At 37.7% G+C, this 24811-nt stretch overlaps 1 protein-coding gene across 1 annotated transcript in view; it reads right to left on the bottom strand.

Moving 5' to 3' along the window:
* Positions 1 to 24811, bottom strand: part of CDC73 (cell division cycle 73) — a gene marked incomplete at its 5' end in the record, with an annotated part of 103602 nt that overhangs the window by 64433 nt on the left and 14358 nt on the right. Inside the window, 3 exons of the mRNA XM_009877627.1 lie at positions 7721 to 7785; positions 16927 to 17005; positions 18266 to 18364. Of these exons, the coding sequence (XP_009875929.1) occupies positions 7721 to 7785; positions 16927 to 17005; positions 18266 to 18364 (243 nt within the window). The remainder of the gene's footprint in view (positions 1 to 7720; positions 7786 to 16926; positions 17006 to 18265; positions 18365 to 24811) is intronic.

The raw sequence follows: 24811 nt of genomic DNA on the forward strand, positions 1-24811 counted from the left end.
AGAGTGGCAATGAAGCTATCCTACTTCCCAAGCTCAGAAGGAGTGATAAATTTCACATAACCAAGTACTTCAAGCAGAAAACTGGTTTCCACAACAATGAATTGTATCTTACTTCATTAAAAGCAAATAATCAGGTAGTAAAGTGTCACATGGCCTAATGACAATAGTATAATCTCAACAGCTGAGAAGAGAGGGAAATCTTGACTCTTCTCGGATTAGTTGCATAAAGAGCTAATCATTAAATACTCGAATTGTAATTTTGATTTAGTGCATCATAAATTGCAAAGTGCATTAATTTTGTTAAAACTCTTATTCACAGACAATGGGATGGTCACCCACGTGGTTATTTTGGCAGATGTGAAAACTTGTAGGGAGAAGAAGTTAAAAAAAAAGTTAAAAGAAGCTAAAGTGAGCTACCTTCTGATCCCCGATCTGTCACACGCTCATTTCTGCTGGGTCTCTAAGATCTTTGTACCACCTTTAATAGTTGAAAAATTACAACAGTACGTAATAGCTAAGTTGTTCTTTCCCCATTAGAATAAATTTCATGACAAACTGTCAGTGGAAGATGCCACTATTATATATTCAGTTGATGTCTGAAGATAATTTTTAGAGGGAAATATGCTGACAGTGTTGTTTAACACATAAGCTGTGTGAAGCACGTGATTCTCGATTGTTCAGAACAATTAGGACAAAGTATAAAAATGTACAGGTCAAGTTGAGCTGGTGTCATTAAGCGATGGCCTATAAAGCTTGCCTTAATTACACATAATCTTTAGATTCGAGAAACACGAATGGATCCTATATAGGATTTAAGCAGGAAGCAGACATCCTATTCAAAGAACACAGATGAAGTATTCTAGATATTTTCATTTGGGGTCACGTTTCCAAGCAAGAATGACTCCTGAACCATTTGTAAGGATTCAAGTTCTAGCGCACAGGGTACGTGGCAGGTGAGTTTCTCATGGGACACGCACAGAGCTACCAAATACACTCATCATTCAGCCCTATGTCAAGACAGGACTAGCAAGTCATCTTAAAATTCACACCAAGAATTTTTAAGGCTCTCAAGCTTTTGTACGCAAAGCTCCCGGGATGTCTAGAGCTCCACTTCAATGTATACTCAGAAATACTTCAGATGCTTACACATGGCACTTCTCCATTTAAACCGCTCAAGAAGCTGACAGACATGCCACAAGCACACTTAGCACGCTGACACGCTCAAGTTTTACACAGAACAGTGACTTCAGACACATTCATTCAGCAACAAAACTCCAGGTCTTGGTCCCTCTTTTGTTCAGGAGCATGCTGGGCAACACAGCAACTTCCAGATGCGTGAGTGGTTACGCATCATCCACTTCTCTTGTATTTGTGGTTCTTAGTCTTAACATAATATAAAACCTATTCTAAGGAACAAAGCGGGCAGTTCTGTTGTATAACACAGTACAATGGCAAGATTCCTTGGCACAGATTTATATGATTTACAATCACTGAGAAAACAAGTGCAGCAACTTAACACATTTTTCTGAAAACAGCATTTGTATGTGATTCTCCTTGGTCTCTATCACCTTGATTATTTACACTAAAACTCTCTCAAAGAGTAATCTATTTAATATTTGAAACATGACAGAGGCAACAAAATGCCAGGCACTGAAACTGTTGTGTAGACCTTAAATATAAAATATAGTAATAGTTCTTCAGAAACTTCATTGCATTTCATCCACTCTCATTACAGTAATATAGACACACAAATCCTTCTAGTCTGTTGTCCCAGAGTAGTGTAAGGTTCCTGAAGACTATTTTGGGAAAACATCCAGTTCTCCAGCTCAAGGATTTTTTGAGTTAATGCTCACGTCCTTTCTCTTAACCCTCATAGACCAAGAACCTCATGTGTATGTCTGAATTACAGTTACAGATAAATATACTTCACATTAAAAAAATTGCAAATCCAATGAAAACTAATGTCTCTATCTTCAGCACCATCTCTGCAACACCCTTCTAACAGACAGTTATTACAGTTTTCCTCACGACGGTTAAAAGCTGAAGAGTATGGAAGCAGAGAGTTCAGAGAACACTGCTCGGCCCCTGGAGGGGAGCGAGGGCACGGGCAGGCTGGTGTCACGCTTGTGTCGGGAATAATGACCAGCTTATGCACAGACTCTGCGAAAATCATGCTCTGCTTCACAGCCTGTTTCAAATGTTTTCAAAGAGTCTGTTGTTTTCTTAACTCCTCCCCTCAATACTACTGCTCTCAAATATTTTAATGAGATTAGGACATGACACAAAAAACTGGTGATGTGTGGTTAAGTAGTTATATCTCTCCTATCCATATTTTTATTCATTTCGTAAAGATAAGTGCTATTTATCTGTATATTGAGAAACAACATCCAATTCCACTATACGCTTCTGAATATCATTTCAAGTCTTGGCACTGAGTCACAATCTTAATTCACGACGATAAATTTAAAAAAGTTCTCATGGATTTATCTGCTTACACAGAAGCATATCAACTATATAAGTCTTATATAAAAGTATGTGTATACAGCACGTTGATTGCTTCTACTCCAACATGCTTCCTCGCCAACATCCCAGTTTTTAACCTTAGCATTTTCCTTCATTCTGCTACACACTAATCCTTTGAAAATATACCAGAGGTTAAACAAACTCCCTGTAAAAATAATAAAATCATGGAGACTATACCATGCTCAAAAGATTTTGAGGGCAATAACAGCAACGTCCTTTGATCAGTTAATACTCCAAATCTAATACTGACCACAAGCAGATGAAAACGACTGCTGACTTCAGAGGTGCTGAACCAGTCTTCCCAGTCTTCTGAAAATAAGCCTGCTTGTACCATGGCTTACATAGGGACCTCCTTTTTTATTAGTTGTTTTCTGTTGGGGCTATGGAATGCATTTGTTCTGACCGAAATGCATATTTTCTTTAAGTATGGATAGTCTCATTTGTTTACTCAGAGTAATTTTACAACTGAGAAATTGTTGTAAAGCCTGGCACTTTACACTGGAAAGATGGATGTTACTTTTGTAAATTTGTGGGAAAAACATTATCACTGAACTCAGAAGCACTGAAAACTTAAAGAGAATTTCTTACTAGAGAAAACTTATATGTTTGAATACACCGTGGAAATTTGCATTTGAGTTTGCTACAAGCAAAGTGCCTTAACTGAAACCCTTACTAACTATACTGATTCTTCAAGCCTAGCCCCAAACTGTCTGTTAAAGATGTTATCTCAATACCTTGAAGAGCTTGTTGTATCCACCTGTTCACTGAACAATAAGAAAAATAAATACCAACAGCAGTTCTGGCTGCCTACGAGCACAGATCAGCGACAGATTCTATTACTGGCAGCAAAAACAAAAGACAAAGGAAGCTTCTGAGCTGCAGCAGTCATGAATACTGACAGAAAGCAGAAGATAAAAACAAGAGAGCTTTCTAGCAGCTAGGAAAGGCAACAAAGTAATTCTTACAAAGGCCTACTGTAGTCCTATGCAGCTCTTGCTTGCACCCAGGTTTATAAACACACCAAACCACGGCTCATGACCCTCAAGGACTTGCAGAACTTGGAGGAAATCATTCCACAGAACTCACTTCCCGTTCTATTCCTTTCTCCTGTATTATAGTTATGCAAACTAAAGAAAAACCACAAATATTAGTATAACTAGCAGCACTGGGACTATTATTGGAATGGAGAAACCAGTATAATTTGCAAGGGCACACAGTCAATACAAAGCATGCCTTCAGCTTCAAAGAGGATACATTTCAGTACCAATCTACAAAAAACAGCTTTATAAGACACTCATGGAACAAGCAACTTCCATATTCCAGCACAGGTACAGATAACTAATTTAGTTCTGATCATGACATCTCGAACTATAGTAAGAGTTCACACATTTTAGTTAGAGAAACCAGCAGCCTAAATTCAATTTCGTCATATATAAAAGGTCAAACCTACTTTCTAGACCTCCACTAGACTTTCAGGTAACATTTCTCCTTAGAAAAGCAGAAGGCTAATGCCCTGAACATGTCAAATTTACACAAGTAAGAAAGAACATGTTGAGAATATCAGCTTAAGATTCTCTCTGAGCACTCCCTCACACCCTGCATGTACAAAAATGCTAACATACTTATCTTCCACAGCTCTTATTTGACTCACCTCAAACAGTAAACTTTTCTACTGAAAAAACCAGAAGCTGCCCTGCTATACAGGAGATCGTGCTGTGAAACGAAGCCTGCGGGCAGACCTGTAGGTTTCTCAAAGTGCACAGCTTGCAACATGAACTGCTGGGTAACTGGTGGGAAAAGCCACCTCCACTAGCTTACTCCTTTCCACAACATCATCAACCCAGGCAAAAAGAAAGTGTCATGGGTATTTTAAAAGGCTGAGGAAGACATCCCGTTATAAACAATTCCAAGTCCAGAATAATGAAATCATGCCTTCACAATAAAAATTCATTAAAGAAGTCAGTTTTTCCTACGAGAAAGTAAGCGTGCCAATTAAGCAAAAACCCTGTTACAGGGAAGAACTGCCAGCAGCACAAGTTATTTTAGCTGACATTACTTCAGAAAAAGCCCACCATGCACCATCTGTTCTGGCACAAATCTTGAATGCTAAGAAAGTTTCCAACACCACTGATGAAAAGAAAGCCGAAGTTTTTGTTTTGCTGTTAAAAAGAACAAGCATCTAGGACAAGTCACATTTCGGCAAGAACAAAGACAAAACAGAAGTTCTGCACGTAAGACAGAGTGCAAGTGGAAGACGTGTGGGGAATATATAACAAAACAAATAAATACTGCTTACAATCTTCACATGAAAAGCAGGTGGGCAGCTCCTAACAGTGGGCCACAGTTTACACTCCAGGCAGTAAGCATATACTTACAAACTTTTTTCCAATTGCTAACAAGATCAAAATTTTTGGAAGCTAATGGCTCTATCAACCTTTTAACAAGAAGACCAACCATCAAACCCAACTGTTTTGTTCAAAGAAAATAGAGGACAATGTGTGACAAGGAAGCCGGGGAAGTAGTTTAACAAGAAAGAAAAAAAGCTGAGATAGATGATATTACCAATAATGTTAAACACTCACATGAACCACCACACGTGGATAAACACTCTTTCAACAAGCGACTCATAAGCAAAGCAGAAACTAGCACAAAACCACAAAGATATGAAAAGTGATAAAGAACGAAGATAAAAGTAAAATACATAATTCATCCATCTCAAGGTGATATTTATAATCTCAGAAGCAGTAAGAAATTGTTAATGCCTTTCTACAAACCATTGGTGACATCTCAGAAGACTCCATGAAATTTTACTTCTGCATGCTTGAAAAAAAGATGAATTCTAACTGGAACAGCTAGAGAATAACACTCACATGGGAATTGAAAGCTTATTTTGCAATAAGACTTGTTTAGCCAAGCAAAACAAGAAGATTTAAGAGAATATGAGTGCTCTCTCTAACTACATTAATGAAAACCAATACCACAGAAGAAACAGAGGAGCTACCTAGGTCAAGGAGAACAATAGCATAAAAACAAACCTTTCAAATTTCACCACTCATCTGGAACTCAGAGGTCTGAAGTTTGAAGACAGCCTCTAACAAGGCACTACCTAACACTGATTCCTTTGAAATGTCTGAGGAGTTCACAGAAGGGATTACAGGAGTACTATGAGGACAGCAGAGGAGAGCGTGTAAACAGAATGCAATTCCAGTGCTGGTCTCCATACCCATTTAGCCAATGTCATTTATCATCAAACCTGTATAAGAAATTACTTTCCCTAGTTTTGTCTAGCATAAAAAATAGGAAGAAACCACACAAAAACCTCCAAACCCGAGTAAAAGCATAATATCAATTTGCTAACTGGTAGGAGATTGATTCTGTACAAAACAACAATCTGATGATTATAGGTTAGAACTATCTGGTCCATCACTGTGACAAAGTTTAGACAAAAACAGATGAACATTTCTGTGCCATATAATTAACAGATTTATTTCTCCCACATCTGAAACACAAAATCAGTATGTCACTGCGATTTATGAATGAGCTAAACATTTAGGCTACCTTTTTAATAGTCTGGAAAATAAGGCTCCAAAAATCCCTTACAAGTTCTTTTTTCAAAAAACTGCTAAATGACAGATGGAGTTTTAATATTTCTCATGACACCAGATGATACTTTATGTGCAGTCATGCAATACCTCTTAAATAGTTATTTCGGAAAATTCCAGTTCATGTTGCAAAAAGATTTACTAGTAATTTAACATCAGTTGTATTTTCTTTCTTAATGGAAGAAACCAGCAAGGACAGTTTAAGAACATTACCTCAAGACTCTAGGTAGTATGTTGAATAAGTGACCTAGGATTTCTAGAATCCTTAGAAAAAGAACCCTTTAACTAGTTTTTTTTTAAAAAAGAAGCATTTTTAGAGTTACTGTGCATCCCTTCACTTTTACACCAACAAGCCTAAAATACATCAACATTTTCATTTTGGTATAGTCTTGATTTTTTTTTTTTTTCCTTCTTTCTCTTCCTTTGCCATGGGGCAATTTAAAACAGAACCTATGGACTAAGTCACTTCAAGTCACTACCACTTGAAGCATATATTATACCATAGAAACTTGTGTTTGGTATAGCAACACTGCTTGATGCCTCAAAAAGAAGTCCTAAATCTGTGCAAGGTTCAAGAACAACTCTTTGGACATAATGGGTTATTTGCTTCCTTTACCCAATCAATTTCTGAATTAATCTAGAAACAACACTGTTTAGAACTAAGAAGACTCCTTCGCTAAAATATTTCTTTTTTTGTTGTTGTTTATTTGGGGGGGGGGTGTTTTTTTTTTAAAAAGTATTTTAAGTCCAGAGGAGGTTGGGAATGAAAGACTTAGGCAAGAACTTTTACCAAACAAGAAAAAGCTCTAAATGTTCTTAAGAAATTTACATTCAAGATACTATTTTATGTTCAAATTAGCAGCACAAATGAGAAGTAGTGCATGGATTTAGGAGACTGTTTAGTGCCGTCTATTCGTCAGATTTATATAGGTATGCAGATGGCAAAAAAGACTTAATGAGGGCTCTACATTAGCTTTGTAGCATCTGTCCTCCTTACTAGCAGATCAAAACAGCATTTGTTTGAGAGCATTCAACCCACTTCCACAAAAGTAGCCAAAGAAAAATGGAAATCTGTTTGAGGATCTCTCATCTGTGTATGTATCAATTCCCACCAACAGCATCGTAAAGCCATACAAAAGTCCATCTCACTAGGCTAGAACACTTCCACAGTAATGCAGAGGTCAAATTCTCCCACCACTAAACAAATCTAGTGTTATGAAATGCAGAGCTGGAAACAGAGCAATACTCCAAATTCTAGTTCTATTACTTCCATTTAGTGAATGCAGTTGTATCGCTTAGGATTATGAAACATGTCCTTCACAGATACAAACAAGGCTAGCAAAAATCTGTCAATCTTAGCACTGTGGAGCCCCAAAAGGCTGCATCGCCACAAGAACCTGCCAGCAAAGCCTTCCCAGCACACCTTTTCACTGCAGACAAATCCCATGGGCAAAGATCTCTAAAATGCACAGATCAAATCAAAGCATGTTTAATCTTTCCCAAGAAAAGAACTTAGATAAGATAGGTAGGTAGATATAAACACACACACACTACCACTTCTATATGACATATTTAAGAAAATACTTTTAGCTTACCGTCACAGACTTCAGAGTCATTCCATGATAGGTGCCCATGGTATCAATTTTAAATCCTTCCGTTTCTGCAAAGGAGAAAACAAATCATTATAAACACAGGTATGTTGTGTCTAAATGAAAAACACTAGAAGTACCTTTGTGTCTAAATGAAAAACACTAGAAGTAACTTTGATATTACTTTTCCAAAGAATGAATACTGGTAGTGGTTTAGGTTCTGTTCACAATACAAAACCTGGTTACTAATTAGGAAATCTTCTGTTTTCTTCAGATAGAAGTCCATTTGGTATTTCTGCTTTTTGTAACCACAGTAAGCTTTTCGTGTTGTATGGAATCATTCAAATCACTTCAGAGAAAGGGTATAAATACAAATCTTTCTAAGAATACATTACAACATGCATCCAGAAATTCTCTTTGCTATAAAATGGAGAAGTACCTCATATTCCCAGAATGCATTATAATGCACTATATTCAACCTGTAGTTGTATTCATGGAAAAATATACTTACTAAGGAAACAGTTTACACGCTGACTATAATATCATGGCCACCTAACAAGATAAATTCACTTCTGGAGTGCAGAAAAGCAACAATGTCACTGTCATATGATACAGAGGACAGAATCTGCATAAATTTACACTAACAGACTAAAGGTGATAAAAAGAGTTAGTTTTGTGGCAGTTTTCATCAGACTGAATTATGCTGAGTGAAGTGCCAGAAGCCTCTGAGTGCTCAGTGACTAAACCTGCTACCACTAGCCTGTTTGCTTTTGAGTACTCCTTCTCAGTCCTCCTATTCTCAGTGCTCCAAGACCAAAGTCTCTCCCTGATTATCACCACCAGGACTTGCAAGAAAACATTCTTCCTTTTGTAAAGTCCTTAGTCTTCTGCATCTACTATAAACATCAACCAACCACGGAATTAATTCACACTTAGAATGGCACAATCACCAATCAAACCATGAGAAGCAAGCATTTGCCTATACCTAAGCAACTTCTGGGCTACTACAGCTGGACTTGGGTAGAGGTAACTGACATTATTTGGATTTTTGCCATTTATTAAACCACCTTTATAAAATGCATCAGCACAAAAACATAATAGACCAAAGTAATGCAGAATCAAAGCAACACTCAGACTTGAACCTACAAAAAGTCCAAGAAAAACATTACATTTTCAAGACTGTTAGAGCTTCTTGCTCTCATGATGAGTAAATTAACTTAAATTGAAACCCAGACAACCTTGAAAACAATGCAGATGCTCTGGGAAGCATCTATGGTTGCTCATCCATTCTTCCTTAGATGAGGAAGATTATCAGACACTTGCAGGAAATGAGGCATAAAAGTTTCCCAGATTTAATAACTCTCCAATGCCTAGAAAAAGAGACCCAGGAGTTGAAAACTCATCATGCTCCTCTCAGCACAGAGATAGGTATCTGAACATCGTTGCAGTTTTACCTTTCCCTCCTCACTCCCTTGACTATGCTGCCAGACCTACCACCAAGAGGAGAGGCCCAGTGTTACCGACCATGTCTTGTTTTACCAAAGTCACCTCAGCTCCAGCCCTTCTTCATCCTGGCTTCTCAAGGCCAGCCCTCCCCTTCTGCCAGATTTAACATTTCTGAACTACAGAGTTGATTCCAAGAAAGCAAAATGCAGAAACAGACAGACATTAATGCAGCCTGTTCTACTAAGAAAAAAAAAAGAATTAAAAACCCCTGCCTCACCACTTTTCCCCCGCAACCCCAAGATGTAATTATGCATTGTGTCTTAGCACAGGGCTCACTGTTTATGAGCAAGGAGCATATTAATATTTCAGGTAGTGCCTAGAGCCTTGCAGGATACTTGGCAGACCTCCTGTAAATCGAAGACATGCTTTTGCTGACCTGGAGTGACATAAATCAGAGGTGTATAATCTAGGCTGACAGTTGTTTGTGAATTTCAAAAGGTTACAAACAGAGGAACCTTCCTCCTCCCCAGACTGATCTTTTATAGGTTCGCCTTACCCACGACATAGAGAATTTCCAGCTATTTCAACCAGATGCTTTTTCCCAAACTCCAAACCATACAGACACCTCTTAGCAAGAAGACCAGCAAAGTGGCATTCCCCATTGTGCCTGGGCTGCCAGTTTCTTTCCCATCCTATAATTAGTTCGACACATTTGTTCTCCATTTCAGATATTATTTTCCTACCAGACTCTTTTTCTCTACTTTTTCCCTAACAAAACTTTGCATACCTTCTGAATTAATTAAAAAACAAACCAGAAAAACCCTAACCCAAGTATCCATCAGCATTGCAAAGAGCCCACAGCGGCAGCTGCACAGTTACAATGCAAATCAAAGGGAAGAAAGAGAGAAAGAGAGGTGGTGCTGGCAGGCAGTAAGTCTCTGCTCAACCACCAGCGGTTCCATCTTTTGCAAAATCTCCCCAAGTCTCTCATAAAATCTGTCTGGGTTCATTTAATGAGCCACAAGAGCCACTAACCAGAGCTCGGGCTCTCACCAGCGCCCTGCTCCCCGCCTTGTGCTGACCCTTCCCCCTGGCAGAAGCAAGCGCCCAGGATACTGAAGAGACACCTGTGCCTCAAGCATTTCCCTGTTGAATGCTTCCAGTAGCTACACAAGCTTTTCAATGCTATTTACACCTACTCAGGTACTAAATAAACTAGTTCTGGTAATTTATAAATAATAGCAGAGTACTTTCCCTTATTTATGTAAATCTAAGAGAACGGTCTAAGTAAAACATAGATACCCACTTACATTCACAGAATCACACAGAATCACAGAAAGTGTCCTGCAGACAGCTGCTGCAGCTGCTCCAAGAGCTACCGCAGCGGCCAGGGTCTACTACCTGCAGGTTGAGGTGGGAGGAGTGGAAGAAACTACCTCCCCAACAGCTCTCAAATTTCCTGCCTCAAACTCTCAAGCAACTGGTGAACGAGAGCTAAGCGTTGCCAGCTTCCCGACAACCACAGCAACTCTCTTTTCATGGGTTAACAGCACATTCTTTCCTCAGAATATAGCTTTGTTGACCTGATGCTCTCACATTCACCACCTGATATTCTACCAGTTAGCCGCTTGCTTTTCTTACAGCAGTAAACACTACCACAAGCGAGATGCCTGCTGCTCGCGCTTTCCTGCCTTTTTTTAACGTCTCGATAGTTTGTGCACTTGGCCACACACAGCGGCACCTTCAGGCCCACTCAACGTGCACAGCCCATGTGAGGCACAGTTATATCTGCATCCCCACTCCCAAAACTGCTGAGAGCGTTAGTCAGGTTAAAGCAACGGGTTTTAGAAGACATTCAAGGACTGGGCCAGTGGCAAGGCACTTCTTCGAGAGCATTCCCTGAGGGCAGTGCATGACCCTGATGCAGCTGCTCCTAAGCAGAGCTGGGACACAAGAGGACCCACAGTGAAGAGGAGCAGAACACTGGAGCAACCTGGAGCACCAGGTATGTGCCGCCAGCACACATCCCCATAAATGCTGTACCTCACCTTCTGACTAAGAACACAAAAGCAGTATGTTTATGCCCTTCCTCCCAAAGCAGCTCCAACCTGTGCTGCTGAGTCCGTCACCAGCATAGAAATGAAATACTAATGCATGGCCCAGAATTAGTTTGTAACACCAGCTGCAAAATCACAGCTTTGACTGTTGGTAAACAGAGGAAGCAGAAAAAACTATACACTTTTAATAAAAGTATCATGATGGTAAGACTTTGGACCCTTATTTTTAAGCTTGGAATAGATGAAGAACAACTTTTAAAAAAACTAATCTTACTTAAGAGTCTTCAGTACACTGGGATTGTGAAATAAAATTACAAGAAAGTTATCATTCAGCTTTCATTTAGAAAAAAACCAGTTCATAACAAATACTTTAAACTCAAATCTAAGGAGTAAAGAATGCAAGCAAAGCCCAACATTAAGGTACTGTGACAAACTGCATTGTAACTTTTGGTTTGCCAAAGATAATCAGTTTTAAAAACATATATGCGTTGTTAAAAACACCAACATCAACAAAGGCCTTAAAAAGTATGTTGTGAGAGACTAAAAGCAACAACTAGTACTGAATAATCAATTCCAAAGCTTCAAAAACATAAACTATCATCAGTTCGTTTAAGACTACCTTTTCTTCTCCAGTCATTGCACGCATTATGATCACAATTTCACAGTTTGATGATCCAAAGACTGTCAAAGAATCATACACTTCTCCAGTGTGGTTTCATCACTAGTTACGTTTCCAGCATCATCATCATCATGCATCAACGTGAGCGCCTTCTCTTATTTAAAAGAATTAGACCCGGAAATGAAAATATGCACCCCAATGCATCAGCTTATTGGACTGATTATATCCTCCGTCACCATTTGGGCACATGTTCCATTTCCTTGCCCATGAGTATTGGTGTTCAATGTGCTTAAAGCCTATTGCTCTATATCCATCTAGGTCACTCTCCATTTTGATTCTGCACCTGCTGCAGCTCCAGCCATCCAATCCAGGTGCAAACTTGAACACCGACACATTACCAAAAGAATAAAGAGCTTTAAAAAGACTCAAATTAACCTGAATTTCTGGAAGGAAGTCTAGGCAAATAGAAACAGAAGAGCACGTCTCAAACACTGAAGAGCTCAAGTTAAAGACTTCTCAATGAATAAGACTAAATAACCATTTATTTTTTCAGCTGTATACTCTTCAAAACCCAGATAGCAACAGCTCTGCAGACTGCCTGGAAATGATTCACTACGCCACTTCACACTCCTGGCAATTACATCACTGACACCAAACTTCATTCTACATAAAAAAGTTCACTGAACACTCATTTCCAGTACTCTACCCTAACAAGTGAAAGTTAAAAAGTTTCACACCTAAATTTCCAAGCTACATTCATTTATAAAATTCTCTGCACAATTCATATATAACTGTTCTGTAATAATCTTACAAGTAATGAATATCAAGATCTGATAAAGTTTAACAAGTTAGTAATAAGAAAAAGTTATAGTGTTTTCCACCACCGAAGTGACTGTACAGTACTGAAAGGTATGAAACTACTTGGTCACAGCAAGCCAGAATATAGAGAAAGATCACAATCTTTTTCCAAAGGTGAATCTCTTGTTCATATTCTTTGCTAGATAAAAACCCCACAATCTTATGAACTAAAAATGGTTGCAATAAATAAAAGTCTAACAAGGCAGTCAAGGTTCAGAACTCTGGATCTCCTGCTACCAGTTTTCCTATTCTCCTCGTGTAAACAGAAAATCACATAATTTACAAGAAAATACATATAATGAGAAATACATTATAAAGAAGCTTTCTTAACAAGGCATAGGAGAGTGAAATTTTTTTTATAGACCAGTCACCTCAAGTTCAGAAACTTCATAGTCCTCTGCTGCCCAGGCTTCACACTTACAACTAACTGAAAGCTAGGCACACTTCTGAAAAACTGCAGCTATGTTTGAAAATCCAACACAATTACACAATAAAAATTCAAACAGAAAATGACAATAGCAGTAAGCCAACAGCAAGTTTTCCTGAAGGAAACACTTGGGTATGGTAAAAAATTCTTCTCACCATTATGGACTGAAATCATGTGGCTCTATAGCAAGATCCTCTTCAATTTACACTAAATAGAACTAAAAGTTATGAAGGTTGTGGGTATTTTTGATAAAAATTAGCTTCTTCTATGTTGAAATGTTGACAACAGCAATAGCAGGCAAATAAGAACAGCAGCCCTGGAACATGTCTTAAAGACCTAATACTTGGAACAGCAGAGCGAAAATGTACTTTGCCACTGATACTGAGAAATGCACTAAATGGATCATGAAAATGTTAAACTTTCAAGACTATCATCATACTCTGGAACTGCCAAAGAAACAAGCATGTGCAAAGGAGGACCTCAGGTAAAGCTGCACACACACACACAAAAAAAGGTCTGACATCCAAACCAGTTTAGTACCTAGAATGCTCCATAGAACAATCACATTAGCTCAAATTTTCGTTGAGCTGCAAACTACATACGTCAATAAATACGTATTTAAATATCAAACACTAAGGCATACAGGAGAGGACACGAGACCTTTCTAAGTCTCATATGACCTTTGGGTATAGGATTTCTAAATCCTGAAAAGGATTGAACAATTATGTTGCTCAAGAAGATAGGACAAACTGTAGTTTGAACAAGGTGGTCTGTGGCATGAACAAAATACCACTAGTAAATATTCACATTAATAAATGACATTAATAAAGGGTTAAAAAAAAGCTAAAGGGAGTAATATGAAGGAAAGGAATAGAACTACAAGGGAAAAAGCACAGAAAGTTCAGCATGGAAAGGGGCTCTATGGTGCTGAAGAGAGGACACCATCACTGACTGCCAGCTTGAAGGAAAGAAAACCAACAGGAAGGAAACAGGAGCCAGGGAGGGTAACTGCAGGGAGTTCACCTCCTCGCTTCAAAACCACGTGAGCAGTTCAGCACGACGCGTGCGCTGCCAAGAAATGCATTCTTCCACTGTGGAAATATCTAGCACATACAAGTCCTACTCCAAGAGACACTCTTAACACATTTCCTGTGACATCTATCACAGAACTCTGAGAATGGTGAAAGATTTCTCTCCCCTGCCTAACCAAAGCTGCAGGAACAAGGCAGCCCTAGGAGAGGAAGCTACCAGCTACTGACTCAGGGCTGCGTAAGCAGTTCCACTGACTGCAGGTGGAACTGATTATTTGCTCTTCAGGAGTAGTACTTTACAATTACCACTCCCCTCACATTTACTAATAAAGCAATCTAAACTATTCTAGCAGCAAAGCCTGTCCCATCTGGCATGAAAATTTTAAGTAAGCCAACCAGAGAGGCATCCTGATAAGCCGCATTAGAAATAATGATCCATTGCAAGAAGCAGAGAAATTTGGCTGCAACTCAGCAGTTTACTTAATGTATCTTGTGTTAAAGTTCCTAATTTTACTATCTTAGCTCTGCGAGCTTTGAATTGTTTATTCTAAGAACAAGACTGCTAATGGAAAAATTCTGTATTAAACCTCGCAAATATTCAAAGAAAAAAGCAGTTCATCTCTTTGCTGCCTAAACAAAATCTTCATGAATACTGTACAACCTGCAGAGAGTCAATAAGCCACAATAACGATGAAACTAAGAGAGGACTACTATGACTCCTTCCTACAGTTTCAGCACTTAGGAGGAAAGAGCAAACAGGTGAGACACAAAACACCAAACCAAACTCAGACAGATTGCCTCCCTTGGCTTTGTTCCAATTTTTAGCCCCAAATCACTATTATGCACATCATTACATGCATCATACAATCTTCCCTTCCACAGCCTCAAGCCAACCACACGCTGTGGGGTGTGACACAAATCTACAGGGTTCAACTTTCTCTCAGGTCTTATCCATCATTACTAATAAACAGGGATACAATGGTATAAAGACTGCAAGACATTATAGCTAGAACTTAAGTAATCATCCTTCTTTTTCCTTTGGATTTCTTGCCCCAAATCCCCAGTACAGTAAGCTTTCTGCAAACATGTAATTCCAAGTTCTTACTAGATTAACTGTAAAAAAAAAAATAAAAATCTTTAATGAACAAAACACACCCTATTTTAATTTTATTGATGACTATTTCTGCTTGCAATCTCACTTCTACACTGAACATTTGGGGACCACAATTTAATTTTTACGGCAATTACATTAAAAATCCTTTTAAAATTCTTCACTTGTGATACAGTTGCAAATGATGTGTATAGCTCAATTTGAAGCAAAGCACATTGTAAGTGCTGAATGGCATCGGAAAGCATTAACACCCAGTTACGGCTTTTGAAAACTACCTGCGCTGTGAGTTTCAGTTTGACTAAAATTTTAAAGTTATATTTTAATAATAAAATACTCTAGAAATAAAGATCATCTGTTATTTTCTAAAGTTTACTTGTATCTGAGGAAGATCTCAAATAACTTGACGTCCCCTCCTAAGAAATCCAGATGTTAATTACCAATGCTACATAACTTCCATAAATGCTGAATCAATACTTTTCAGAAGTCAGTCTTGTATTTGAAATACAGTCTTTCAAACACCTAATTTGTATTTCCAATGCTACCCTACACTTACTCAACATGGTATTACACCACTGCTATTCTTCAACTATGTATTTCTTTAAATACACCTGGAAGACTGAAATAGAAGAACTCCAAATGTGACTAAACCAAATGCAAGAAACTGGAAAGTTAAGGCACATAAACATGTCCTAGAAAGACATCTGAGCAATCTGCCAACTCACATATATGCCATATGAATGTTATACAGTTTCCCTGAACAAAAAAGGTACTAACTTGGACAAAGCCAAATACCCTAAAAGATGCAAGATGAATTGCTCATCTACAGTTTAAAATGGCATTTAGCAGCATATAAGTTCTTGCATTCAGAAAAGAAAACATTCACAAGCACATATAGGAAGTTTCGTAGAAGAGAATGATCTTGCTCAAGAACTCCAAGGAAGAGGAAGAAACACAAAGACATCCAACCACAACAAATGCAAGATAAAAACATAACAAGACACAAACAACTTGAAATAACTAGAACTTGTACTAAAGACAGAGCATGAAAAATAACAAGGGGGAAAGAAGAAAAATTTTGAGTTAGGAAGATAAATCATGACTCAAGTTCAACATTTCACCCTGCTTTTAAATAAGGGAGAATTCTCAAATTTTGTAGATTATTTCTATCTTCTTTTCGGAAGGGAGATAATATTTTGCACTGCTGTTACTGGTTTGTTTTGTAAGAGACATAAGCTAATAACACTTACCTGTAATTACTGGAAACAACTTGTAAAGTGATTGTAACTGTTTGAGGCCAAGCAATCTACTTCATTTTATGCACCTGACAGCGATATTCACAGTTCTGCTTTTTTATTAATTGCGTAATCTCCTTCCCTAAACAAATAATTACTATTTCTTTTTCCCCAAGAAGTCCTAGTTTTAAGTTTTCGGTTTGCTTCCTAAGAGGTAGGGATAACTTCTAATAAATAATTTCTAATGACATTTTTAGACGTTATTACTTGGAAAAGCTATCTCTAGACATAGCAACAGCTTTTTTGGCTTGGTCTTTTCTGTGGTTTGAGAAGTAACAGCACAGAAAATCCCCTAACCTGCATTTCTACAACTTATCAGTTTCACATCGAAATTTTTTTTTTCCTTTTAAAAGAAATTACCATCAACTTACCCTCTTTGCCTTTGAATCTTTCCTGATCGTATCTGTTGTAGGCAGCTGGAATAGGTTGTTTGTTTCGTAAAGTAGGATCCTAGAACAGGTTAAATAAGATTTGTAGAACATACTAAAAGGTATTTCATGGTTTTTGAACTTCACAAAGTAGTATGTGGAACTGTTTAAGAGTATAAAGTTAGCTCATTTTTGTAGAAATTTCAATGCATTTGAAAACTTCTGATATGTTTCCCTTCCACTTACCACCTTATGGAGTTCAAAGGTACATACTAAAAGCAGTGACAACCCAAGGCAAAACTAATGTAGCGGAAACAAACTACATTAGCTAACATTCCTAAGTTTTGTGAAATCACTTAGTTTTTGTAATATCTCAAGAATTGATGGGGGAAAAAGAACCAAAACAACTGTCAACTGAACACTCAAGATTAAGCCTTCAGCCACACAGACAAAATGTTCTTTGCCAGTCTGATTAAGCTAAAATTCTGCTAAATCTGCAGAATAAAAACAAATTTGGAAGAAAAAAAAGGCATTCTGGGAAAAAAGTTTAAAAAAGCACCAATCTAGAAGCACGCTAAATACCAATTCAGTCTTTTTTGTAGATGGTTTAGTTATGTATTCACAACAGCTCTGAATGGGACATTTGAATTGCCCCACGCACAATTTACAAAATTCAACACAAAGCAAATATTTAAATGTTGGAATTCATCTTGTTATTTAAATTTAGTTCTTCGTTAAACGCAGTAGCAGCAAAACCAAATCCAAGTGTGATTACAACGCTTTTCTAGCAAACTGCCACTGAGTTCAAGAATATATTAGGTTTAATAGAACTCAATAGTAAACACTACAATACAAAACAAATCCTGTCTAATACCTAGACAGACTTAAACAATAAAGCTCTAAGTCTGTCCTCCTGATTTATTACAGGCAAAAGAAAGCTGGTTCAAGCTGTTCCCACTCATGAGTCATGTTCCAGAATCTTAAACATTTGCTACCCTATCTGTCAGAAAAACAGCAAAACATTTTGTTTGAAATGGCAGGAGTCTCATCTAATACTTTTTTTTGCGAATAGATGCAGGATGTCACTAGTGTTTGATAGATGCAGAAGCTGGCACTAGGAATTTAATCTGTAAGTAACAAGAACATACCGAACAAATTAAACTAATATATTCCAACTCTTTAAATACCAATAAAAGTAATTGAAAGTCAAAGAATATCTGTGAAGCTATACTTGAAAGTTGTGCATTCACTGGAACTAAACCAAAAGAAATTTCATATTTAATAATGACAAGACACTCTACTCTTAGTGTCACAGCCTTCATATGCAAAGTGCTGCTCTTACCGTTGGTGCTGTATTTGGTGCAGGTCTTTGTTCAGGTGCTCGGCCTTCTTCTCTGGCTTTTACTGATTGAAGAATTGCAAAAATATTCTTGGCAAAGTTCTGAAAAACATATCAGACAGCCATCAAGGATCACAGGTATCTGCTTTTCACATACCACCACAGGTAGAAGACACCATGTGGTTAACATGTACTTCACAGAAAAACACAACTAGTGCACTAATTTTCTAAATAGATGTTTCGCCATTACTTTTATGTGAGAAGATCCAAACATAAACAGAGTTCTAAGGTTTCACTGCTACCCCTACTCCTTAACACCAAAGCTTGCTAAATCTAAATGCCTTTATTAGACCACAACGTAAATCAAACCCTTTGAAAGCACTGTAATCTTCTCCCCTCTTGCCTGCCATCCCCTTACAGTCCCTTTGTAACTCTTCCTGCTGTAGCCAGAAGGAAAAACTCTTACACAAGAATTCCAGTAGAGGTCTTGTCTCTGCTCACTTTGGGCCTCCTGACAGGACATCTTGGGCACAGCCCCTCTTGTCTGCCTCGCCCAGAGCTACAGGAAGCTTTCCTCCACCCAAGCACGGCCAGTTACTCTTAGGGAAGAGCACCTGGCAATTCTTGCGAGGCTTTCCCTGATCCTCCACGGAGGAGCTGGGGCAAGGCGGGCAGGCAGCCACCTCCTGCGCTCCCCAGTGAGGCTCTTGAGCAGAGCAGAACGTGCTTCAGCTGCTTGTTAAAGGTTCACAGGCACAGTCCTGTCACTGTGGTGTAGTTCTTTTAATATTTATCTTGAACTACGACTTCACTCCATTTGGCATCAAGTAATTTAAGCAGCGGAGCCTTTCATTTCAAATTGGAGGAAATAAGTACAGAAACCACATTCACAAATCCTTGATTCAAGAGTGATTCGGGGTAATTCTAATAACTTCATGCAGTGTTTTGTCAGATAACCAAGTCATTGTGCAAAACTGAACTAATTATATTGATAAAGGTTTTTAAAAGCAATTCCTCCTGGTAATATTAGCAGGAGTGCATCATTTTAAACAAAAATGTAAACTCTAATTAAACTTTTCAAGTGCACATGCTTATTACATTACCACTTAATAGGCATTTTAATGTGGAGAGAGATGTGTACACAATGTCTGTCATTACTGTCAATTTTCAGTAGTGGCTCATCAGTAAAAGAAACCTTTTATCAGCTTAGGAAAATAGCTTTTTTACTGGTTCAGAACAGTATAAAGTATTCACAAAATGCTTCCATTCTTCCAGAGTATTGTGTACTAACACTGAAGTGGTGTTTACGAATGAATTTCAGAAACAAGACTTCTGGGGTGAGTTACGAAGAAATCATTTAGAGAGAGCTGTAATGCGAAGCTTCCCTAAGCTTGCTGACTTGACTCAGTCAGCGTTGTGTCAACCTGCTCCAAGCCAGAGGGGCAGGAACTGGAAGACCACCAGAAACCACTTACAAAGGCAAAGCCATGCCTTAAGCAAACCCCGTTCTTTTCAAAAAAACTGAAAGAACTCACACAAAACTGTATTTGAAGTTCTTTTCAGTCAGAAAAATCCTGGGAAAGAAACACAAACTTTGAAGAGCTGTGAGCCACACACACATGAATTCTAAGAGAACACTCAAAATGAGCTCCGCTCTTCAGAAAATAAGTTTAAACTACATGATTTTACTGGGAATTCAGACACTTCTTCCAAACTATGGACTAGGCAGCATATCAATCACAACTTTTCTCTTTGTTGTGCTTCATCATATATTGTCTCTTGGAAATGACAAGCTACTGAGTCTTCTGAAATTCAGAAAGAACTAATTAAATAACAGGAGAAGGAATTCTATAGGAGTGATTGTCCACGTAGAAGCCAAGTTTTCTTTTAGTCACAAGGAAGCCATGACCACCCTTCATATCCACATTTCATTCATAAAGCCTATAGTTAACATACTCTGAAAAGTGAGCCTAATTTTCAAATTATAATTTTTCAAATGTGTTTTAACATCTCAGATTTTAATAACCTGAAATTGCACGCCCTGGACCAAATTTTAAATTCCTTCAGGTAAAAAAACCACCACAGCGTTTTCTCCCATCTGCTAAACAGAAGTCGTTAATAAGTGTGGAAGTACAAAGTGTTCTTGCCGATATCTTTTTTCCACAGCATGAAAATGCAGTTCCCCCAAGGTCACAACTAATATCTGTTTGGAAGGGAAAAAAACCCGAACAAAACAGCAGTGTTTTAACAAGCCCTTGAACTAATATCATCATCTTGATCATTGGCTTGGTCAGGGATGTGGGATTACACCACTGTGACAGAAAAACGATTTGAGCAGGAAGTCCACTACAGGCACCAACTGATTTGCAAAGCTCTGCAGAATTGCAAGACTGCTATGTTCTCATTGTCCGTTCCTCCAGAGATCAGAATATGAACAACCACTCGGCTCCTGCCCTGGATTTAGTTAATACCTTAAGGGCAATATTTTTACTACCAAAACCTCCTGGCCTGGGAAACAGGGTTGCCCTTAGTCTCTAAAAAAAAAATAAATTCTAAACCTGCTTTAAAAGCAATGCTTAAAATTCTTAGTATGGAAAAGGACAATTCCACTGATGCTTGTTGCTGGCTGCTTAGAGCACAGCTACTCCCACGAAAGCTCTTTGTGTTGAGTCCCACCATGTCTACAGCTAATAATAATTCATCACATGGGACGTCGAGGCAAAATGTTTCAGCAGCTTCTGCACCAGGCATTTGATACTGTCTTAAATAAGTCCCATCATCATAGATTTTACCATCCATTCTCACGCTTGGTTCTAAAAAGAAGACTCATGTATTAGATTCAAATTGTAAGGGAAAATATGGTAGACAGCAGCTACGGTCAGATAAACAGTCAATCATACAACAGAAAAGAAAAAAAAACAACAAAACCACCCAGGTTCTCTAGGAAAGCCACAACAGGACGTATAAATACTCAGAATTTACTGGCATGGATGCTCTATCCCATGCCAACATAGTGACTAACGTACACCAAGTCAAGTTACTACCACTGCTGTTAACCTTACACCAGGCTGTTTGAAGAGAAATACCAGAGCAAATAAGATCATCCTGCTCTGCTGGTGAAGACGTAATGAAGTTACAACACTAACAAGACTTCTTTTGCAATAAAAATACTTTAACTTATATAGATGACAATTTACTCTAAAAAACTGCAGCCTTCATTCTGCAACTTATCTTTAATTTATGTAACTCATTAACAAAGACTTTTAGTCACAACGGCAGCTTTACCATGCTATTAAAAAATTTTTTTTCTTCTAATAATGATTATGAAGGAGAAATATTGACTTCAGCTTCACAGAAAACAATTCCTGAGGCAAAAAAAGAAACATTTACTCCATCTCGATCATCTAAACAAAAATAAAATTTAAGTTTAATATACAAAACTAGAAGCATATACACTGTTACACAGCATGGCTTTTAGTAGGGCTTCAAAACTTTCCTACAGCTAAGTTGTAATTAATTTTTAATCAGATTTTACATCCTGATATTTCACTGCAGAAAGAGAAGAACCTAGGAACAACCATATAATCTCACAGAAATTCTTATCTGACCTGACAATAGGGATTTCCTGTTGGATGTACATCCTAGGAAGCTCCAGAACTGCAGAATACTCTAAACATTGTCAAAACTTACAGTGCGGTTGGAGAAGGAATAAGCAAGCCCCTTCCCCACTTCTTTACACTACTGCTTGATGTGCCTAGACACAGAGCTAAGTCCTTTGCAGCCACTGAAAGACTTGGTGTGGTACCAAAAATGTAGTATTCCCATCACAGATTTTCAGCAATTCCCATTTGCTGCATGACATGAAAAACATAAACCCTATACAGGTGGTTTCCTAAAAGCACAGCAGAAATTAAAAAAAAAAAAGTTCATAAAGAACATGGACTGATGAATTGCATATTAAAAAGAAAATATTTTGCACCATTATATTTAAAGCATATATTTAAATCTGGAGTCCTTCATTTAAGACATCACTCTCCTATGCTTAACAATCTGTATCTTCAACTTGTAAACTCTTCACCAACACTGAAGTTGTCCTTGCTCTTCTAATTTACAGGTAGTCCTAAAGAAGTGCATTTTATTTTGTGTTAGATTGCCCTCAGAATTAAAGGGTTAGACATATGCAAGATTGATATTCAGGGACAGTCGCAAGCAACTGCAAGCATGCAAATATATTGCTAGAACGGTTACCTGACCTATTGCTATTCTTTGCACTGTGCGTATTCAAGCCATAAAAATTTCCATCATTTCTGACCCAGCATCTTTCCTCTCCTTACACAAAGACCCTTCTGATAACGGCCCCAGCTAGAAACATGATCCTGAATAATATAGTTGTGATGAAGTAAATCTTCCTTTTTGAATTACATACACACCTCTTCTATCTTCCTTATTTGCTTTCATTTGAATAACACATAAAAAGCACCAGATGCTTAACTGCACTGACAGGCATGTTTGCAGTGAGCTCACGGTACTTCTCAAACTATTCTCTGTACACTTTTGGCCGGTACCTGCCATGCTACAGTAAGTCATACAACAAGCATAGTACCACACAGACGATTTTAAAAAGAACCACCTGAATAAATATGTCTTTGCTGTCTTTTCAGGACAAAAGTAGTTTAAGAAATTCACAATAAAATACTTGAATTTACATAGCTAACCAGCTGAACCAGAGTACGTCCTGATTTTTTTAAGATATCATATTAGGGAACCTCTAGAAGTTACTCAGAAAACTGAACTTGTTACTAACAGCTGAGGAAAAACAGAAAGACAACTGCAACATCTACTTTGAAAGAGCACAAAGGCTAATTCAGGTATGAAAGAGCAGCAACACTATAATATCCTAAAGATACAGCACAATACAAAATCTGTTGAAAAGTCTCCCTCATACATAATCCTGAGTTTATTTCTCCTATGAATGCACCATAAGGAAATACATTGTTTTGAACAGTTATAGAAGTAGAGTTTAAGAACGGTGAAGTTACTTTATAGCCAAAGTAAATTTTCCTTCAGGAAACATAAATGCTTTATTCTACAGATTTTTCTGACAAATTCAAAGTATCTATTTACAAAACAAGATTCATTATTGCTCAGTACAAATACAATTTTTATAATCTGGACTACAGTCAAATCTGCACTAGTGCCTGGGAGCAATCTAATGGTTTTCCCAATTTTACTAAGTAGGTTAATAGAGGAAAAAGTGCAGTCTGGGAACTTAAACTATACCATGTCATTACACTTGGGCACAGCCACCCTAAAACCATATGCTTCCTCCATTTGAACGCCCTAATGGAGACACTAGTTGCTATTAACCCGGCCCACCTTCACCTTTTCAGTTCCGCTAGTAAATTCAGCACCTTTGTGAATCTCGGGAACGTGGAACAATTCTGCCACCTAGAGGCCATGTATAAAGCTGCTTCTACAATCCCTTTTACTCTGGGACCTTCTAGCTGTCGAAAGTCAAAAACTCTTTTTAGTCTTGTTCTAAAATTATTTTAATTTAAATATTTTTCAGTTACAAGAATTTGCTGAGATTACAAATATAACTGTAGCATTAATCCACTCACAGGTGACTTCACTAGTAAGAATGCTCAAAAGGTATTAGAACAACAGTATGAGAACTAAAAGCAACTAAAAGAAAAAAAAAAGAACTAAAAGAGTGATTCTCACAGTATTTACTTCAAACATGTTAGTTATTGTTAAAAGGATCAAGCCTATGAATAAACACATTAATTTACAAAGTAAAGTATAGAAATGGTAACTGGAGTAGTAATATCTTCCACAAATAATATAAAACTAAAAATACTGACATCCATAAAAACACTATTTTATATTTATGTACAGGAATACAGAAAAACACAAAGGAGTAACATTCTGAAATAGTCCAGAGCAAGACACTGTATTAGATAAATTTACAATTGAGGTTACATCCAAGGTAAATGCTACATACCAGGAAAGCACCAATCCCTCTAGTACGGTCACCTACAAACTCCAGTCCCTGTACTCAGTTCTGGACTTCTCACAACCATTCACACAAACACACCCAGAGGCTGGGGGGGTGGTGGTGGTAAAATAAAAATCAATATTATGGAATTTAATACATAGAACTAGGAGTCATGCTCTATAAAACAAAGAGCTGAGTCCACTCCCTTCTGTATGCAGGTACTTTTTTTATGGATACACATTACAGCAGGCATCACAAACCTTTTCTCCAAATTATGGGTAATCGGTATATTATGACAAGACTGCACTAACTAAAAGATATCAAACCTGAAAAACCATGTAGGTTTAAAAAAGAAATTACAAAAGAAGTTGTTTGTTTCAACAAATTGTTTGTTACACAAAAGATTCCTCTGCTCTCAAAGCAAAGCAATTATGTGCTGCATAGCTTAGTCTTTCACGTAAGAACAAAGGATACAGAAATAAAAGGATTAAGGCAGAAAAACATTTTATTTCATTCAGGCTTATTTTCAACTTTATTAGAAAGGAAAGAGT

The sequence above is a fragment of the Apaloderma vittatum genome, unplaced genomic scaffold (assembly GCF_000703405.1).
Source record: "Apaloderma vittatum isolate BGI_N311 unplaced genomic scaffold, ASM70340v1 scaffold12111, whole genome shotgun sequence".
Taxonomy (NCBI): Eukaryota; Metazoa; Chordata; class Aves; order Trogoniformes; family Trogonidae; genus Apaloderma; species Apaloderma vittatum.